Consider the following 19,999-nt stretch of genomic DNA (forward strand, 5'->3'; position numbering starts at 1 on the left):
TTTGTTCTTTACTGCAGAAAGAAGGAAGAGATCAAGAGCTAAATTTTTACTGTGGACAGCATTTCAAATTCAACTACTTTTCTACTTATGCAATTTTACACATGAAGTCTCAGGTTGATTTGTTTGTAGCTGCAGGTTGACTTGTTTGCTGTATAGAGCTCTGCATTTAACTGTGTGCCATCAGTAATGACTATTAAATGAATATGTCAGAACTGTACAATCCGTTCACACTTTGCACAAGCCATGAAAATGCATAATAAAATTGTAAGTAGATAAGAACTTTTTACTAAATTCACTGGAAGTACGTATGTGCAGCACTAGACTGTTGTTGATAGGTGTGTTCAATGTGAAGCAAGACACCTTCATATCTGATGCTGGCTTCTCTTGAAAATAATAGCTAAAATCAGTGCTCTTTACTGGTCTTAAACTGAAATGTATCAGTGAAAGTGATATCAGTGGCAAAAGGGTCATTGGAAAAGGTACATAATGAATTTTGGTAGGTAAAATAGTAGCTTTAGCTATAATGTAATCTGCTTTCTTTTAAATTTAATATGCAAATTATTTATAACATGATTATTTTTTTTACATGTAACTATACTTGAGATTCAAAACTTTCAAGCATTAACTGTGTGGCTAACTAGACATAAGCTTCAGGCAAGACACATAGATCATCAAAGAACAACCTTTCCCAGTACTGCAAGAGCATGATATAGGACAGTCATAAGGTAGTTAATTGATCATCACTCTAAACTATTTTCTAGCTATATACACCCTACAAAGTTCTAGAGGTAGCTAACTATCCAATTGTAGACACCCGCCAACGTTAATGTAAAAGGCAATGTGCATCCCAAACTCAGATTCTGCAAAGCGTTTCTGTTAAGTGCACTCATATTATCAGCAATCACATAAATGGGAGAGAATTTTTACTTTAAAATGATTTATATCATGTATTATGTCAAATTATGCATGCATGAGCCCACTTAGGTGATGGCACGTTATATACTACAGCTGTGTGATCCAACTAAGTTTTTCGTATCACAACAATGCAATTGTATTCCATTTACAAAACTTTTCTGGTAATGCTTATAACATGTTAGTACAAGATTCTTCATTTGCATTGCACTATAAGTATATATATTTTGGTCAGAAACTTAATAATGACAATTACTACCAATTTTCAAAAGGCGTAGACAATGTTTTTACACTTCAAAAGTTTCAAATTGCCATTGTAAAAGGCTTATGTTATGCCTGCACACCCAAAAAGCCAAAATTAGGAACTATATAGAATCGATACCCAGTTTACAGGTATGTATAGTATGCATACGTTGAGCTGGATCCTCAAAAACATTTAATAACTCATGGATGGAATTGCACACGATCTTGAAATTTGGCTTATTTGTAGTACTGCTTGACCCACTAAAAATATTTCAAAATCTTTTTGTTCAAATGTGTCATAATATTTACAGCCAAACAAAAGTTTCACCATACATTTCCTATGGGGAAACCATAAAAGTGTAATGTCCATTACAGATCTTCCCTGAACTTGTAATGCAACTAAACTGTACATGTCTGTGGCTTTGCTTTTACCACTAATTATCTGGTTGGCTGAAATGTTAACTCTGTTGAGAAAAAAAATCCACTTTTAATTTTTAGCTGTTTTTCAAGATCCAGCGCACATGCACCTCTTATTTACAGCTTAGCAGTTTCGCATGGATTCTCTTTCCAAATCATTCAAAGGTAGTGATCTGAATGTTTCACACTAAGCACTGTTTAGACTATCCTAATTTGGTGGTATAATCACATTCTCCACATGACACAACCACTGATGTATATGACATAACCACTGACACAACTTATGACGTGATATAATCCATTAGTGTGTAATGATACAACTGATCTGGAGAATCATTGACATGATGACAAATAACATTGTGATGCTATATATTGTAACTAGTTGAGTGATATGGCTAAAAAACTCTTTATTGTAAGGGTCAGGGGCCACAAGATTGTGTGACTAGAGGTGTATGGTGTTATAAAGTACAAACACAAAAATTAGTAAGTAATGATGATTTTTACAATGTGACAAAGTCAAGTCAACTAGCAGCTTATCACCAGAGGTAAGAGCATTGCTTTATTCTTTGTATAACTAGCTATAGCTGTTCCAATATTGCAAGTTTCTTTGCTCTTGACCGGTAGCTACTGAAAAACTCTATCATTGCTACCTCAAACCCTTGATTTTCACAAATTATGTAATAAGCAAGTTTGTGTGTGGGATCAAAAAGTAACTTTTATGCATGAAGCTGTAGCCTACAATACATTAGTTTCAGTGATGTATTTCGGACAATGAAGTTGGAAATAACCTCATCCCAGGTATATCTTGGACATACACGTAACATGGCTATATAAAATATTTCCTTGGTTGACTCATTGTAAAACCATATTATACCACCATTTTCAAATAATAGCCTCATCAGACAGGAATACCACATTGATGTCTACAAAGTGCTAAACTCAATCAAGTCCAGTAGTCCATGCAGTCATTAGTAACAATTAGAAGTAATTTATTTATTCACTTTATCAATACAATTTATCTGAATTACAGGAAATAAATAATTTACATGCACACATCAGAATAAAGAATTGGATATGTAACTGAACTGTATGCCCAAGGATAGATTGTATACAGCTTTGGTAGTTATTTAACATGTCGGCTTAACATGATAAAAATAATTGTTATCATGGAAGTAGTGATCTTGATAGAAGTGTTCGATGACTTGTCCTTGAAGTAAGACAGCTCCAAAACTGACACCATCTTCTCTTGAGTAAACCAGTTTCCTACTCAATAACCAATCCACTAGTTCTGTACCAGTGAACACTTTCTCAAAAGTACGATGGTGATACCTGCACAAAACAAAAGAAATTGTTATAATGGCTTTGGCAATTAAAGATGGTGGGTAAAATGGTTTCACAAAGACAGAGGTAACAGGTGTACCTTTTGGTAGTTGGTAATTCCTTTTCCAAATCCTTCAAGTGTAATGATCTGAACGTTTCACACAAATGAACAGTAGCACTGTCTAGACTATCCTTATTCGGTATGACCACATTCTCCACATGATATAACCACTTACGTACCCTATCACATGATACAATAGTGTACAGAGTGATTGTACTAACATATTATTATTATAATTGCTAAAACTCATGTGTGTGAGTGTAGTGCAATGTCAAATTATACATAGATAATTAATAAATCTGTACATGAGTCAATTGTCTCTGCTGTAGTTAGACTATAAGATGCTACAGTATCTGAGGGTTACTTCAATTCGCTAACATTCTACTACCCATTCTGTTCACATGCATACATTCAACATTTTACAATTTGTGTTGCAAAGTTTCTGAGACATGTAGTAGTAGAGATGCAGCATCAATATTATGATGTATATTAAAAAATTCTTTACGTAGACAAGGCTAAGCTGTGTTCTTTGTGTACAGTCGAACCTCTCTAATCTGACACCTGCATAATCCAGAATCCTCTCTAATCCGACCAAAATGTTGTTTACCAACACTTTTGTATAGAAAACAACCTCTGTACTCCATAATTCAACACAAAATATGATACCCTAGACATTGTTTTCCACCTATGTAATCCGACAGAGAATAATAATAGCTTTAAAAACAATCACAAAAAATAATTTTTAAGTAACCAAGGCATTTAATTGGTTGCCAATAATAGAAAAAAAGTTGTAATACTTGTAAATTCTACATGTTAAAACATTGTGTGATCCATTTTACCTTAATTTACTGCATGATTTGAAGATATTGTGTCAGATTACAGAGGTGACTTGATAATCTAACAACCTCCTTAATCCAGCAACATTTATGGCTCTCATTGAGTATCAGATTAGACAAGTTTGACTGTAATGGAATTTAGGATACCTATATAAAATATCCAAGTATTTAATTGCATGTTGAAGAACTACTACGGGAGATATCCATGCACGTAGGGGTTGATGTTAGGTTACAACTTGTATGGTAAATGCATTGGATATTCAGCTATGAAGGCCAAGAAAGTATATGTATGTGTTTGTAGCCTAAAAAGTATCTCATTGCAGTAGTACTGATGGACAAAGTCAAACTTGCGCATGTGCGTACACAAATATTAACCTCATTCCTAACAGCAGTGCAGCCCAGTTCTTCTCTGTCACAAAGAGTAGAAGCAAAAAGAGACCCTGTAGATATTGATAACATAAAGCAATAAGACAATGTACAGCATAACTACAAACACATTCACTGTACCTGTCCATAATTCATTACACTATCCAACACATCCACTTCAACATACACTCCATTCTTTTCATCAGGATGACTGGCATTATATGAGACTGCAAATAATCCCTACACCAAACAAAGTAGTATCATACAAAGCATGCAATATAAACAACTTGCATACAAGGTGAAAAAACAGAAAAAGAGTTATCTATTTTAACCATAATTCTGCCCGCAACTCAGGAAACACAGTTTTGGTTCTCATAAAAGTGATGTGATTTGGGTGCCAGTAACAACTTTGCAGGTGTTTTCACCATAAAAACTGGTTAATCAATACAGGTGCTGTAGAGCAATTAAGGGACCAGTAACTGAATATACTAATTATATTATTGAAACACATTGCAATTACATACTGAAAGTATGCCGTATTTGTAAATTTGAATGATACCAGAACTGAACTATATAACTATTGTCAATGTATAGTTAGAGTTGAATTTGATTCTAAAACCTATGCTTTCAATTTGTATTAAAGTTAACTTGTAAAAGATTTTAATAACTTACTACTACTACTGATGCTAGTAAAATGAACAACAGAATTATAATCCTGTCAGTATTCCTCCCTGCTTCATCATGTTCCCATAAACCTGGCATTGGTATGTCAGCAAATGTGATCACTTCACTATCAGATGTTGATGATTTCACAATTGGCTTTGATTGGTTGATTGAACCATTAAGTAGTGAAGTCCGTTCAGCATTATCACTACTACCACTACTAACTGATGAATTAAATGATGTATTCTGAATGTAAAGGAGTTTTTCAGTGTCTTGTGTTATAGCCAGTGGAGCGACACAAGTACTACTGACTGAACGATCGATTCTAATGTAAAAATAAAAATTAAAATTAAAAACATGTATCACAGATCTTCATGAGTGGGTGCATCACAATATTAATTATTTAACTAATCAGACATGGGGCAACTACTTGAAGTATCAAACGGTACAGTAGTATAATTTAAGTAGGAATCGCCACAAAAATTTCGTGTGCTGCCCAAAATTCTGCCTCTGAAAATTATCCTAGAGACATCTTACACGACGAAAATCACCTTTATGGAATAGTACTAGTCCATATATTGTATTAAATATAACAAATCACTTACAAGTGGCCGGATATAGAATTTAAAAAATCACCAAAACTCAAATTTTAGTCTCACTTCCTCACTCACAGCCAAACAAAGCAGCGCACGACCACCATTTTATGCCACAATAACAAACTCACCAGTGGGATGTGTCTTTAGGGGTTCTGACCAGTGTAGACCCTTTGTGCCTTGTCTTTTATCTTCAATCAGGATGCTTGTCTTCTTCACCCAATGAAGCCATATCGAGGCATTAATTTTTGTATCAACACTTTCTTTCAGCGGCATATTTAGATGCCACAGAATTATTTCAGAGCTGGATTTCAGACAAACGCTTCAATCCTGGTGCTACTATAAGTATGTTCACGTTGAGCTGAACCCTGAAAAACAGCTAAAAATTAAAAGTGGATTTTTTCTCAACAGAGTTAACATTTCAACTAACCAGATGATTATTAGTAACAGCAAAGGTGTCAACAACAGACACGTATGGTTTGGCTCCATTACAAGTTCAGGAAAGGGCTGTAATGGTCACTGTACTTATATGGCTTCCCCCATAGGAAATGTATTGTGAAAATTTTGATTGGCCGTAAATATTATGTCAAACATTTGAACAAAACGATTTTGAAATATTATTAGCGGGTCAAGCAGTACTACAAATGAGCCAAATTTCAAGATCATGTGTAATTGCATCCATGAGTTATTAATCGTTTTTGAGGATTCAGCTCAACGTGAACATACTATATAAGAGGTATACTTAGCTGGTAGATATCTGCAACTTCACGATTGGGATCCCGCTCGCAATAGGTTCATGACCACACCCATCAAATAAAGATCTAGGTGGACTAATAGCGATAGAGTATGGATACCACACCACTTAACAATCTAGCTATTTACAAGATGACCTCACCCCTTATTGGTCTAGCTAGCTGCACATCTATTAGCTGACTCGAGATACTCTAATATAACAGTCACTCTAATATAACAGTCATGTGTGATATTCTAATAGAATAGTCACAAGTTACACTGTAGCTAGCTGTGCTACAACAAAAAACTAAACAAACTAGTATTTTTAAAAATTGTTACTTTAAAAATGAAGTAGGGATCTATGCAATAAAAAGTAGTGAAACAAGAGGTGAATGATGGTATTACAGCATAGCTCGGTGGGAAAGTCCCTACTTATTACTTTGACATTAATTATTATAGCTAATGTGCTAAAGTAGGGACTTTCCCACTGAGCTATGCTGTAATACCATCATTCATCTCTTGTTTCACTACCTTTTATTGCAAAAATCCCTACTTCATTAATTAACAATTAAAAATATTTATGTGTAGGACTTGAGAGTACTTTGAATATTTTCATTTCCAAATATTTGTACTTAAACTCTTTGATAAAGTATGTACAGTGGAGCCTCAGTTATCTGAATCCCTTGGGACCAGGGGTGGTCCATAAGTCTGAAAAGTCCATATCTCTGAAACTAACCTTAAAATAGCACAAATATTTCAACTACCCTAGCATTACTAATGTAGAGCAGTTTGAGAAGCACCTCTACAATCAATCCAGCCACTAAAGAAATTATGGACAATTTCCAATTTCCATAGGGAAGCCACTACCATGAATCGACATTTTGAGCTATCAGTACATGCCAAAAGACACCTAGTGATCTTTAACAGTGAAAAATTAAGTGCTGTTATTGAGCTACGCTTGTCAAAGGCATCAGTCAGTTCACAGAAAATTCTGTAGCAACCTATAGGAAACAGCACTGAAAACACTTTTGGGCCAACGCTGTCAAGGTGCCATGAAGGTATTGTTAGGCTGGTTTTGGGGTAATTGGTCAGAAAAGCTCAAACCTTCATGATACCTAACATACAAAATTATTATACTGTATGATGGTACTGAGATGTCAGTAAAAATTAATAGAGGCCTATGCCATGACACCACTTCCTAAAGAGATACCCACCGAATATTTTCAAGCTCAGGTTGTACTTTGTAAGTTTGCAATTGTAATTTAAGCGATACACACTCTTTGACTTTTTGCACATTGCTAAATAGCCTAGTGCACCTTCACACACACACACGCACGAACGCACGCATGCACACGCACACACACAAGCATGTACACACATTCAAATACTATGTCTTCTCAAGTGCACTTGTCATTAGTTATGCCAGCACAAGCACACAATATTCCTAAATGCTTTAGGACTTGATAAGTTGTATCACACATAGACATGACCATACGTACTCAACGACAGGATGTCTTGATCTTCTGATAACATGGAGAATTATGAAGATCAGTGATGAGGTGATTATGATAGCACTAGTCCCCAGAAATATGTATGATAATACCAACTGTGAAATGAAAGAATCGTGTTTTTAAAAAATTCTGCAAGTCACAATATTGCTTTACCTGTGCATCTCCAAGATAATAAGTTTTATCAAGTGTTGTGTGTATTTTGTGTCCTTCAGCAATTATTATAATAGTAACCACAGTACTGATCAGTGGTAACCTGGGACAAGGAAAGAATACACAACACATAGTATACACGATTTACGCTAGTGATCCCTTCTTGTTTTTGTGAGCTTTATCAGTGATGCCTATTGCTCATTTAAAAATAATCTTGTAATACACTGTATAATGCAAATGTTTCACGGTAGAAAGGCATTACTGATTTTGCAGATTTATTGTCAACTTCAAAACTTTTCTACCAAAAACTTCATGTTCAATAATAAGGTATTTCTTTAAATCGAGATGGTGCTGGACAATGTCTAGGATTGCTGACTGTTTACTATGATCATATGCTTCCTGATACAACTGGTCCCTTAATTGAGAAAGTAGGCAGTGTTACACCACTGAAGATGCCAGTATGGAGGCATTTATGCGCTCATTTACTATGGCTAACTATGGTAAAGATCATTGTCACTATTATGAACTCATAACTACACGTGTCAAACTCTTCATCACTGATAGCTGCACACGTATATGCCATCCATGTGAGCACAGTCAGTTATTAGTTAGTGAACATCATTTTTTTCTGTGAATTACTAAGTGACCATGCAACTGCAAAACGTTTCCACTGTAAAATATTTGCATTGCGTATTCTATACTGTGTATTGGAATACATAACATTCAAACATTACTAGAATGTGAAACGAAAGTCAAAAACTTATAGCACACTCAAATGTAAAACGACTACTCTATTGGGTAGCTTTATTAACTGTGTATTGTCACATTACTAACTGACCCCCATCCTGCCATCAAGGTGAATATCCACCTAACAGGGACAAAGTGTGGTCCAAATTTTAACAGAATAACTAGTTCTAAACTGAGTAGTGCAGACCACAGTCTTGTTGCATATGTTCCACCAAGATAAAATGTAAATGAAAAGTAGTTCCATGGAGTATCTTTAGTAGTGTAAGTGACTGCAATAGCTCCAGAACACATCATAACCTGGAAGGAAAATGTATAACTTTGTAAAAGTCTCTTTTGTAAACCAAATTACATAGCTTTCTAAAATAATATATCTTTTAAAACAAATTTCTAATAAGACAGCTCCTCATTACAGGACTAAGTCAAGAAACTTCTGAATAAAACTAAGACACATTTTATGTCATTAAAATAATACCATTAATGTTATCATAATCACATGTAAAATACAAGGAAAATAGGATCAAATCTTTCATACCAAAGTACTTAACTTTATTATGCTTAAGGTTTGCCAACCTTTTCTCCTCACCCCCAAAGCAGCACAGTACCCAGATGTATTTAGTGATGCACCGATAAGAGATCTTGCTGATTATCCGAATAGCTGTTCATATAATGGCCGATACCGATAACTGATTATGTTTCCCACAATTTCACATGTATTTTGTAAACTCCCATTTTTAAACTATATTTTTGCTTATTTTTATGAAAGTAATAGCATCAATGTCAGTAAAATTAATTTACTTAATAATCTGCTAGTAATTACTGATACCAATATTGCTGAGATTTGGCTAATAAACTGATTTCCGATTATTTACTGATTAATCGGTGCATCACTATATGTATTAAGGACAGGCATGTGGACTTTTTGGCACTTTCAAAACTGCTAATATAAAGATGCATATCACTCACAATAGCTGCCATCAGATGCATCACAAAGACGTGTACATGTGAACGATATCTCCGAGCAGAAACGAACAAACAGAACACAATGACCTGTTGAAAGAAACTTTAGCCGATAACTATATATACATACATATCATATACAACTGGTATGTGACTGTAATGAGTCAATGACTAGCCAAAACCTGGGGAGTACCCACTGCTTGTTGCTTGGAAAACTAAGTTTAGTTCTGAACTTGTTCATGGAATGTGTACAGTGCACCCTTGGCTATCCAAATGCCTTGATCAGTAAACTGAACAAAAGTGACTGTTCAATATTAGGATATTGTTATATTAGGGTGATTGGAACAGAGTTCTGTACATCTATTAATAGGCTTCAAACAAATGTCCAACTCTAAGAATAAGGTATTATCACTGAGGTCAATGTATCTAAAACAATACATAATATAAACAATACATAATATAAACAATACATAATATAAACAATACATAATATAAACAATACATAATATAAACAATACATAATATAAACAATGCTTTAGTTGTTTAGTTAACCACTTGCATCTTAATTAGAGGCACTTTGAGTTCGTAAGAACTTTCACAATAATATTATATAACAAATGTCCTGATAAGTAGTAGTAGTAGTAGTAGGATCACTACAAGTTTTAATCCTATTACTTGTTATGATAAACACATTGTGAGGGCAAGTCTGAGTAGCAGAGACAAATTGTAAGCATCAGGATTCCATAGCATAATTTATTGTGTGCTATTTAGATACTGCTGGTTAATTTTGAAATTATTTGTACTTGCGTGCACATGGTGCCACTACATGAAAAGTTACGCGGGGAATTCCCTTATGTGGGGTTCGCTCAGGCTTGCTCCAATGATACCGATTACTTTTCCATGCAGTACCTATCTATGTTATCTGTCTAAGGAGCCTGAGGCCATGAATCTTTCTAAGGAGGCCAAAAATTCTGGTCTTAGCCAGCCAGGGGGCTGGTTTAGACAGGTAGATAAGTGTATACAGTAAATTTCCTACAAAGTTCACCTTTTTAGATAGGTGATATTTTTATACAGGCAGCCACTAAGACAAGTTCACTGTATACAGGGTGGCTGCTATAGCGGGGAAAAAACAAAGTTTCATAGGATGGTCAGCAGTACTTAGTTTGGTGGCTATGACCATCACAAAACAGCAAGAAGGCTCTAGCAAACCACAACATTGAAATTTGTCAACAATTTGTCAGCTAAGCTTGCTATGAATGCTGCTAATAGCCATGGAAGCCAGCTACATTATATTGCATCCATTAAAAGCAGGAACTGTAATAGGTAATTGTAGTGATACCAGATTATTGGCTAAACAAACCACTTATATGGCAAGTGATCATCATATGGGAGATAGAATAACGTATAGTGTGATTTATAGTAAATTCTTGTATACATGTTAGACAGCTTAATGCATCCCACAATACTGTATATATACATAGGAAAATATTCAAGACTTTGAATCCATGGAAAAAAGATGACCACCTAATTCTGGTGACTGCTAACACACTGTATTACGAGGCATGTACCATGCTACAATTACTGAACAGTCAACTAACTATTGATGTGTACAACATAATACACTCACCACAGATACAATGGAGACTATACTACAATCTAGTCTTGTGTGTTTTATTACACTGTGATAATCGTTAGAATTAACATCCCTAATAAGTGCCATTCTAGCTGATAAGTATATAATAGGAGCAGACAGAGATGTACACAACACAAGTGCTGGACCAACCTGTAATGAAGACACAAGATGAATGTAGCAAACACATCGCATTCAATTAATAGTATGTTTAGTTAGACTGTCCTATTAGAGCATTTTGACTATCCTTAGTTTGTGACATCTCACATTTACAAACTGAACTAAAAGATTTGGTATATCATATAATAAAATTTGATGTTATGTACCAATAGACTTGTTTGTCTCTTTTTAATTTGGCAAATTGTCTTTCATAAAACAATGCGTACACTCCAATATGTATTGTATAAGGATAGCAAAATTGTTATCTGTTCCAGTCCTAATACTCACCAGATCAATTCCACACCGGAAAAGAGTGGCATAAACAAATACAGATGGACTGGCAGGTAATGTACCTAAAATAAATCCATATGTCGTTATTTGTTTGCCTAGCCCAAGAGCTTCCAGTACAAGCTGCCACACCAGTGGTGTTAAAATCCTGTAATGAAACAACTGATAATATTCTACAAGTGTGTTATGTGTTACTGACAGTGTAACAAAGCAGAGAAGCAATAACTTCAGTACAAGCACCACAGTTAATCTATTAAGTTTTCCATACATGCTTATACCAAGATATATCAGTGCCAAAGCGTAATATGCATTCCCCAGTAACGTCAGAAACTGTTTCATCCACTTCTTCAGATTATCATCAGGATCATAGTTGTTATCACCTCCATGAATAACTTTGGACATTACCAGGTTTATTGTTATGCCTAATACTGTCATATTAAAAATGGGATTGATCATAAGATTCCACAAAGTCTTGTAGAGCAGTGCTTTCCAAGAGACCGATGACTGAGGATTATTATGTGTGGATTTCTGGAGAGCATATTCCATACAGAAATATCCAATTGGATTGATCAGTCCATGTTGTATTGGTGTGATCAGATAGATGTAGCTTATGTAATGGAATCCTCCTGGACCAACACTGTCCCCATAGAGAGCTGACACTATGTAAAAAATGCATGCAGAAATGCAAAAAGTATATGTACTATACTCACAACACACTATACACATACGCACACCATGCATGCATGCTTGTGTGTGTGTGTGTGTGTGTGTGTGTGTGTGTGTGTGTGTGTGTGTGTGCGTGTGTGCATGTGTGTGTGTATGTGTGTGCGTGTGCGCGCGCGCGCGCGACACACACACACACACTACTACTACTACTACTACTACTACTACTACACAAATACAAACACAAAAGCAAAGCCTCTGGCAGCCATGTGAAACACAGCTATTGCTGCCCAGTGAACCAGCACTGGAATGCCTGCACACTACTCAGTCACTCGAGTCATGTGTAGGTAAATCCATCCTGGGGCAGGACTAGTAACCCACAGGAGAATCTTCCAGGTATCATGGAGAGAGGCCGCAAAACCTAAAGTTTCACAACAACCCCACACACCCTGCTAAGCGAGACGAGGACAGTTGGGCATTTGCTTTCCCAATAAACACAAGGTACCCATTGATGTTACAGCTGGGTTGGCTGCTTCCCCAGGCCACTAGCTCCCAGTTGAATAGATACACACACGCGCGCGCGCACACACACACACACACACAGAGGTGCAAATACTGTAACAAAAGGAAGTGATATGTGGCCAAGTTGTGTGACCTTTAAAAAGTCAAGGTTGCAAAATTGAAGGTGGGGCCCAACAAATGGCTTACTTTTTTGAAAGCCTTGCACTGTCTCACAGCTTGGCTGTTTTTGCATAGCATATATGGGCATCTTTAATTTGCATTTTTACTACAGGGCTTTTGCAGAAAATGGTAAAAGAAAATGTAAAGACCCCATGTACAGGTCATCCATACTTCACCATCACAAATTCAATCCTCTACTATTATCAAACGGTACTACTGTACCGTTTAAGTAGGGATCCCCCCAAAAATGACGCACGTCATCTAAAATTCCATCCTAGAAATATTTTATGCGATGAAAATCACCTTTTTGGAATAATATTAGTCCATCTAACATTAAATACAGCATTAAAAACAAGATAGCACTAATAAGCGTCCAGATATAGAATTTTTAAAAATCGATAAAACTCGGATTATAGACTCACTGCCAGTCTGCCTGACCACAGTTGCAAGCCTAGAGGCTAAACAAAGCAGCCCACGGCCACCATTTTATGCTACAATAACAAACTCACCAGTGGGATGTGCCTTTTGGGGGTTCCGACGAGTTTGTGCCCTCTGCACCTTGTCTTTCCTTTTATCTTCAATCAGGCTCATCGTCTTCTTGTTTTTGCAATGAAACCATATCGAGGTGTTAATTTTCCCTATCAAGACTTTCCTTGAGCAGCATATTTAGGTGCTTATGCACCTGTAATTTTAATGCCACACTTATTGCTTAGTTGAACACAATCTTGGTTGATTAATAATGATCGAGCACCAAGATCACATCTTCTTAAAACAATCTATCATGATGACACACTCTGTTTTTATTGGCCTAGCTGTATTCATAATGCTATATATAGCACAGCGGAAATATGAAATAGTGGCACACCCCTGGCTGACTCGGGATACTCTAATACAGCAGTCGCCCTAATGGAACAGTCACACATGTATAGCTGTATGCTATAAGAAAAAACCAAACAAACTAGTTTATTAAAATTATTAATTTAAAATTGAAGTACAGATCCAAGCAATAAAAAGTAGTGAAACAAGAGATGAATGATGGTATTACAGCATAGCTTGGTGGGAAAATCCCTACTTTGGCATTGAACAAAATAATTGTTATAACATGCCAATGTAGGGATTTTCCCACCGAGCTGTAATACTATCATTCATCTCTTGTTTCACTACTTTTTATCGCTTGGATCCCTACTTCATTTTTAAATTAATAACTTTTAAATATACTAGTAATAATCTGTTTACTTACAGATTGGTATTCCCAAGGGAAAATCACTACCCTGTGTGCAGAAAATACCAAGGATGGCTGGTTTTCCAATACTGACAGGTCGAGTGAAGATCAGTGTAATTACAAATACTCCAGCAAATATTAAAGATTTTGTTATCAATATTCCTGCCATAAATCTCCAGTTAACATCATTGAGATCCAGAGTAGCTAAATTCTGTAGAATCAAAGCTGGTAGTGTAATCCTCCCAACAACGATTCCAAGAATACCGGCAGTTTGTTCGGTAACACATTTGAACTTTGCAAGTAAGTATCCAATAAAAATTATTGCAAATGTCCTTCCAAGGGCCGGGAACAATTCAGAAATTGATTCATCACTCATTTTTATCAAACCTGTAAACAAAATAATAAGTCAATGGAGGCAAAACTCCCTTACCCCTGGTCACTTTGATGTAACATTACATGGACAGTACATAGCATGTAAACTGTGCTACAGAAAGACTCCAAAGACACCTTCCCATGCACAGTTTGCAGTACATACATTAAAACCCTTTATGGTCCCAAGGTGTCTACCAACATCAAAGCCAATTTGTTAATTATATACCATCAAAAGAATTTTGAGTAAAGTAGAATGGTACTACTACTGCTCTTTAGGGAAGCCCTGTGCATCACTACTATGGAGTTAGAGGACACACTGGAACATCCACCATATACCATTCCTTAAACAGGTAGCTATAAGACTCTTATTGAAATTTAATTCACAAAGTGGTCAAATAGTACAGTCAATGGTATTGTCATGTGAGTAAGTCAGTCATTAGTATGCTACTCAACAAGATCTCAAATAGTGATGTTGACCTATAGAGATTTCAGAAGAATCCAAAATCATGTATATTTATAGAAAGCCATTACGTTTGAACTAACAGCTGCGATGTTTTACGGAACCCGTATAAAACATGAGATGGTCTATTTGCATCTCGAAAACCACCAATGTGAATTGGCTACTGCATGAATATGTTGATATCCATATAGTATTGCGGCTAAAGTGGTTGGTGGGGCAAATTTGCATTTGGCCAAAAACTTCTAGGCAACTTAGTCACTGCCTTTTCTTCAAAATATACATTGGATAATTTTTGTTTACGATACAGACAAACATCCATCCTTCACTGTTTCTTTAAAAGGTAACAACCATTGCTGAAGTCAAGTTACAAAAATTTTTACATCTGGCATACCGTAAATATATGTGGCAGCGCAATGATACAGTGGTTAGAGCACTGGGCTAGAGTATGGGAGGTTGTGGGTTTGAACCTCACTTTAGTGAAAATGTGTGTTCGGATTCTTCTGAAAACCTCCATACAGCCTATTTGTACAGATCACTAAAATAATAGTATACACATAGCTCATGTACACTTGTAAAGAACTTGTCACCTAACCACCTACAGTACATCTCAATACTGGGTATGTGCCAACAGTGAATTGACTGGTAAAGTTTTCCTATAGCCTGTGATAGCACATCTACACATACAGGATCAGATCCAAGATGTACAACATTCACAGGATGTATTGTTTTCATGAATATATACAAACTAGTATTACAAAATAGATCACTTGTATTCCAGATAGAATGTACAATTGTATAGCATCGATGCTTGCATGGCAGGAGAAAGAATCTTAGCTGGTGACTTGATCCCAGACAACTTGCAGTCTAGGAAAACACCTAAGAACCTGTCCACAGCCTCTTGTGATCCAGGAGTTTCCTTTGCACTCAACTTATATTGTATGACTTCTTGAATATCACAAAGTTGTTTATCAAGTACTGTAACAGTATAGAAGAGTTTGGTAACCTCAAAAGTATGTGCCATGCTATTTTCCATCATTGATGGTATTATCACAAGTGCTAGTAATCATAAGTTTGATTAGAGATCATAGAAATAAAAGTAGCGAAAGAAGAAGGTCGCCTACACCTGCAGATATACTAGGGGACATTTAAAACTTAACCTTAGCCATGAATACACTAGTATATCTGCAGGTGTACACAACCTGCTTCTTTGGAACATAATTATGACTGGTGAACATGTGCATAAGAAATAATGGCATCACAATTAGTTTTGTGCCTGAACTTGCATTATAACCATCAACTGCTGAAAAGTGAAGACTTCGTTCTCAGGCAGAAGAACATTTTAAGCACCACTAAAGCAAATTACACAAAATTTGCTTTGTTGAGGAGGACAATACGTTGATCTCAGTATAATGCAGTGAAACATCATTGTTCCATTTACAAAATCAGCATGAACCAAACTGTGACTTATTAGTTTCGCCCAGTACTCAAGCACCTTTTACAAAACAAAGTACATTGTCTTGAAGCTTACATGAAGCATGAAATGAATATCTAATGAACCCCAGCAAACCCCATCGCTTTTCAGTTTTGTATTGGGTCACATAAAATACCAAATAAAACAAGGCAATACATTTACAGGGTAGGTGACACTTAGAGCACTCCTCTGGTTTTCAGGTACGCTCAGCCCGCTACATGGCATTACAAATGAAGAACAGTATGAGAAGTGCCTCTGCAATCAATTCAGTCACTAAGGACAATATGGATGATTCTGTGTTAGCATTATGGTCAGCCACAGAGAATCCATTTCATGCTATCACGAATCAAAGGAGGTAAGTCCATGATGCATACATTGGTACTGTGGTATGCCAAAAGCTACCTGTTGGGCTGAAGCGATGTCAACCATCATTGGGTAGCACTTGTCTGAAGGCATTAGACAGTCGATTAGTTAGCAGAAAATTCCACTGAATAAAATTTTGTCGCAACCTATTGGAAGCATTTCGGGTCACACTGAAGGTACTTTTTGGCTTGGTTTTAACTAACCAATGTTGCCATGAAGGTATTGTGAGGGTGGTATCCTCCATGATCCATTGCTAGTTATTTCCTCTATTCCAGCTGCATGGTCAAAGCAATAGTTAATGAACTCTTGATAAAAGAATACCAGAAGGAACTTATACCTTTGTGTGAACACCATATGTGAATTTAATTAACACATCATACCTGTTTGATTTACTAATTCCTTATAAGCCTGATACAGAAGAAGCTCATTAATTAAGTGTGATGAGTTCCTGGCCAAATGAGTTATTACAAGAGTACATATTTGTTAAGTACTCTTGTTACTAGTAGCTAACTAACTGTATGATGTGAAATACTATGAGAAATATATATAGTAAGCTAAGTAGTCCAGTGACTTCCTTAAAAGTACACGCAACAGGCTAGAAATAGACCTTCATGATTATGACTGACTAAGGTGTAGCAGAGAAGTTTAAAAATTGGATGTTAAAAACAAACGCCTAAAATTTCGAGCGGTCAAATGCCCCACTAGTGGGGCAGAGTTTCAAATCAAATCAGGTCAAAATCCCCCACTAATCCCCTAGTAAGCCCGGGAGGGGGGTAGTGGGGCTTAACATTGATAGGTGCATTATTGCTTCCCATTCCTGCTGGCATGGAGATACTCGATCTTCAGCATGGTTCATTCACTATTTGTTAACTGAACAAGTGTTTACAATAACCTTATAATCCATAGCTTTTACTGTATTCATGTTCTTTCCTTAGAATGTTAGCTAGCACTCCTACACAGGAAACATGATTGGTGCAGGAAAATTATGAGTTGGGAAACAATAAAATCTAGTTGGAGTGGCCTAAAGCCTCACTATAGCTTAGTCTCACTATTTCTCTGCCCAAACATTGCCGTAAAAAGCATACCATCTATATCTATAGTCTGAGAAACGGGCTAGCAGGAATACTGACTACATGCAGTGAACTAGAGCTAGGATCATACTGTATAACATCTATGCCAGGATACTGTTCATTTAAATGAATTTTCACCAGTAATCATACCTCCGCTGTATCACCAGGATTTGGTGAAGCGAATTTCGAAGACGCCGACTCACCGCTACCCACACCTCTCTGCCTTGCACGCCTCTCTGCCTTGTCTAGACGACTTGTAGTGTTGGCTGTCGGTTTCCTCAACTTGAGCAGGCTACACTGTTAGGTACTCCTCGGGGTACTCTATCTCGTAAATTCTCATTAACACATAGTTCTAGACTGCACGTTGAATACCACAATCGAATTTAACACTCGTCCGTTAGGTTTAATATACATTTTGCTATACTATTATAGATGGTCAATGAAGAAGTGGGAGTGATTGGACCTACCTGAGGTTCTGTCAGCTTTGTAGCTGCAAAGCACTCTAACGAGGCCATACACCTAACCTACCTTTTACTGAAAAAACAGCTAAAAGAAGTGTTGTCTTTTGCTAGGCATGATAAATGATGCTTCTCTTGTGCACCTCAGCACCTACAATGATCTTCATCTCCCTGCATGCATGCCTAAAAACGGACTCATATGTGCCACAAGGCGCAAAGGAGCACAACACTCAGGATATAGTTGTGTTCTATCTTTTGTGAAATGAAACATGTCCTTATATATAAAGAGAGCAATAATTTCCTGGGCTGTGCTTGGTGCTAGCAGTTAATACGTACGCAGCCATAGAGTGTCAGTAATACTGGTAGGATAAAAGAATGATTTCAACATAGCTCTGTTTCTGGTCCTCTACAGCACAGAGAGCTTACAAAATGGTTACTTAGTTCATTGTTACCAGTTGTTCAAGCTCTTTTAGCTTACAAATAGCACACAAGTACTTAAGACTCATCATGGCTTCCTTTGAAAATTAACAGCTTGAAGGTGATGATGCAACAAACCACTGAGCAGCAGTGAATATATAGGATGAATGCCCTACATGGACTTGAAGTTTACTTGAGATTTAAGTAATTAGTCAAATGATGGAACCACTAGTATCACGCTCCTTCTGGCCTTCAGCGCTTATATGCTAAAAAAGGGTTAGCTGTGCCAGAATGAACTTGAATGAATGTACATTAATTACAAAGAAACTAATCATTCTGGGTCCAAGGGGAGCCACTCACAGCAATCCCGAGCAATGGGAAGCTGTGATATACACTGCTGTGAAGTATACGTGTCATCCAAATTTGCCGTGGTGTTGCTTTTGACACTGGTGTATCCTGGCAGAAACAGTGATAATGGCCCAAGTGAAACCTAGCTGACTGAAGATGGTGGTCTGAATCCAATATGCATTTATAGTTAGACTATATGCAGAAAGTTTCTGATTGACTATTCCACTGAGGGGGGAAATATTTCGAAGATTCAGAGAGTACTACTAGCTATCCAAAATTTCGAGAGGGGAAATTTTAATGATCATATTATAGCTAATTATTAACATTCTACCTTTATCTAATCATGATGCTTTTCATCGTGCTGTTACTAATTATTTTTTTGTGTCATGTATTAATATTTTGTGTGTACTCTGTTTTCATGTCTTTCTTTTGTAAATAGCTAGCTATGTTTTCTGTGTATTGTTTGTTTTTGTATGTAGCTAGGTAGTTTTGTGTTTTGTATGCGTATATATGTAAGGTTTGTGGGGGTGCAGGTGTAGCCTTTTGGTGCCACCCCTTCCCCTTGGATAAATCAGATATTTAAGGGGATAAATTTTTGTGAATACCACAAAATTTTTCTCCCTTGAAAAAAATACACTATCAGATGCACCATGCATAGCTAGATAATATACGCTTTTAAAACCACACACAAAAACCTGAAAAGGATTAGTAATATGGGCATCTACTCAGTTATAGGCACCTAAAAAGGGACAACCGTCATCGGCTGTTCCGGACTACCGCATGTCATATAATTTACTCCACAACACTTCCTTGCCATGCCCACACAGGTGTTATTCACTAGGCCCTACGTATTTTAGTGGTTTATGTAGGTTGTCTCATTATCATAGTC

General features: G+C 36.5%; 1 protein-coding gene across 1 annotated transcript; it reads right to left on the bottom strand.

Annotated features, from left to right (window-relative positions):
- Positions 1-2,550: 2,550 nt before the first annotated feature.
- LOC136261794 (lysosomal cholesterol signaling protein-like) lies at positions 2,551-18,244 on the bottom strand. Its single transcript, XM_066055858.1, has 14 exons — positions 18,038-18,244; positions 14,170-14,538; positions 11,785-12,244; positions 11,586-11,733; positions 11,136-11,291; positions 9,515-9,598; positions 8,643-8,848; positions 7,808-7,907; positions 7,643-7,749; positions 4,828-5,143; positions 4,297-4,395; positions 4,165-4,229; positions 2,993-3,133; positions 2,551-2,901 (listed from the first exon to the last, which is right to left on the bottom strand). Exons 2-14 carry the CDS (start codon positions 14,525-14,527, stop codon positions 2,700-2,702), a joined length of 2,442 nt encoding a protein of 813 aa, XP_065911930.1. The 5' UTR covers positions 14,528-14,538; positions 18,038-18,244; the 3' UTR covers positions 2,551-2,699.
- Positions 18,245-19,999: the final 1,755 nt, after the last annotated feature.

This window comes from Dysidea avara, chromosome 7, assembly GCF_963678975.1.
Source record: "Dysidea avara chromosome 7, odDysAvar1.4, whole genome shotgun sequence".
Taxonomy (NCBI): domain Eukaryota; kingdom Metazoa; phylum Porifera; class Demospongiae; order Dictyoceratida; family Dysideidae; genus Dysidea; species Dysidea avara.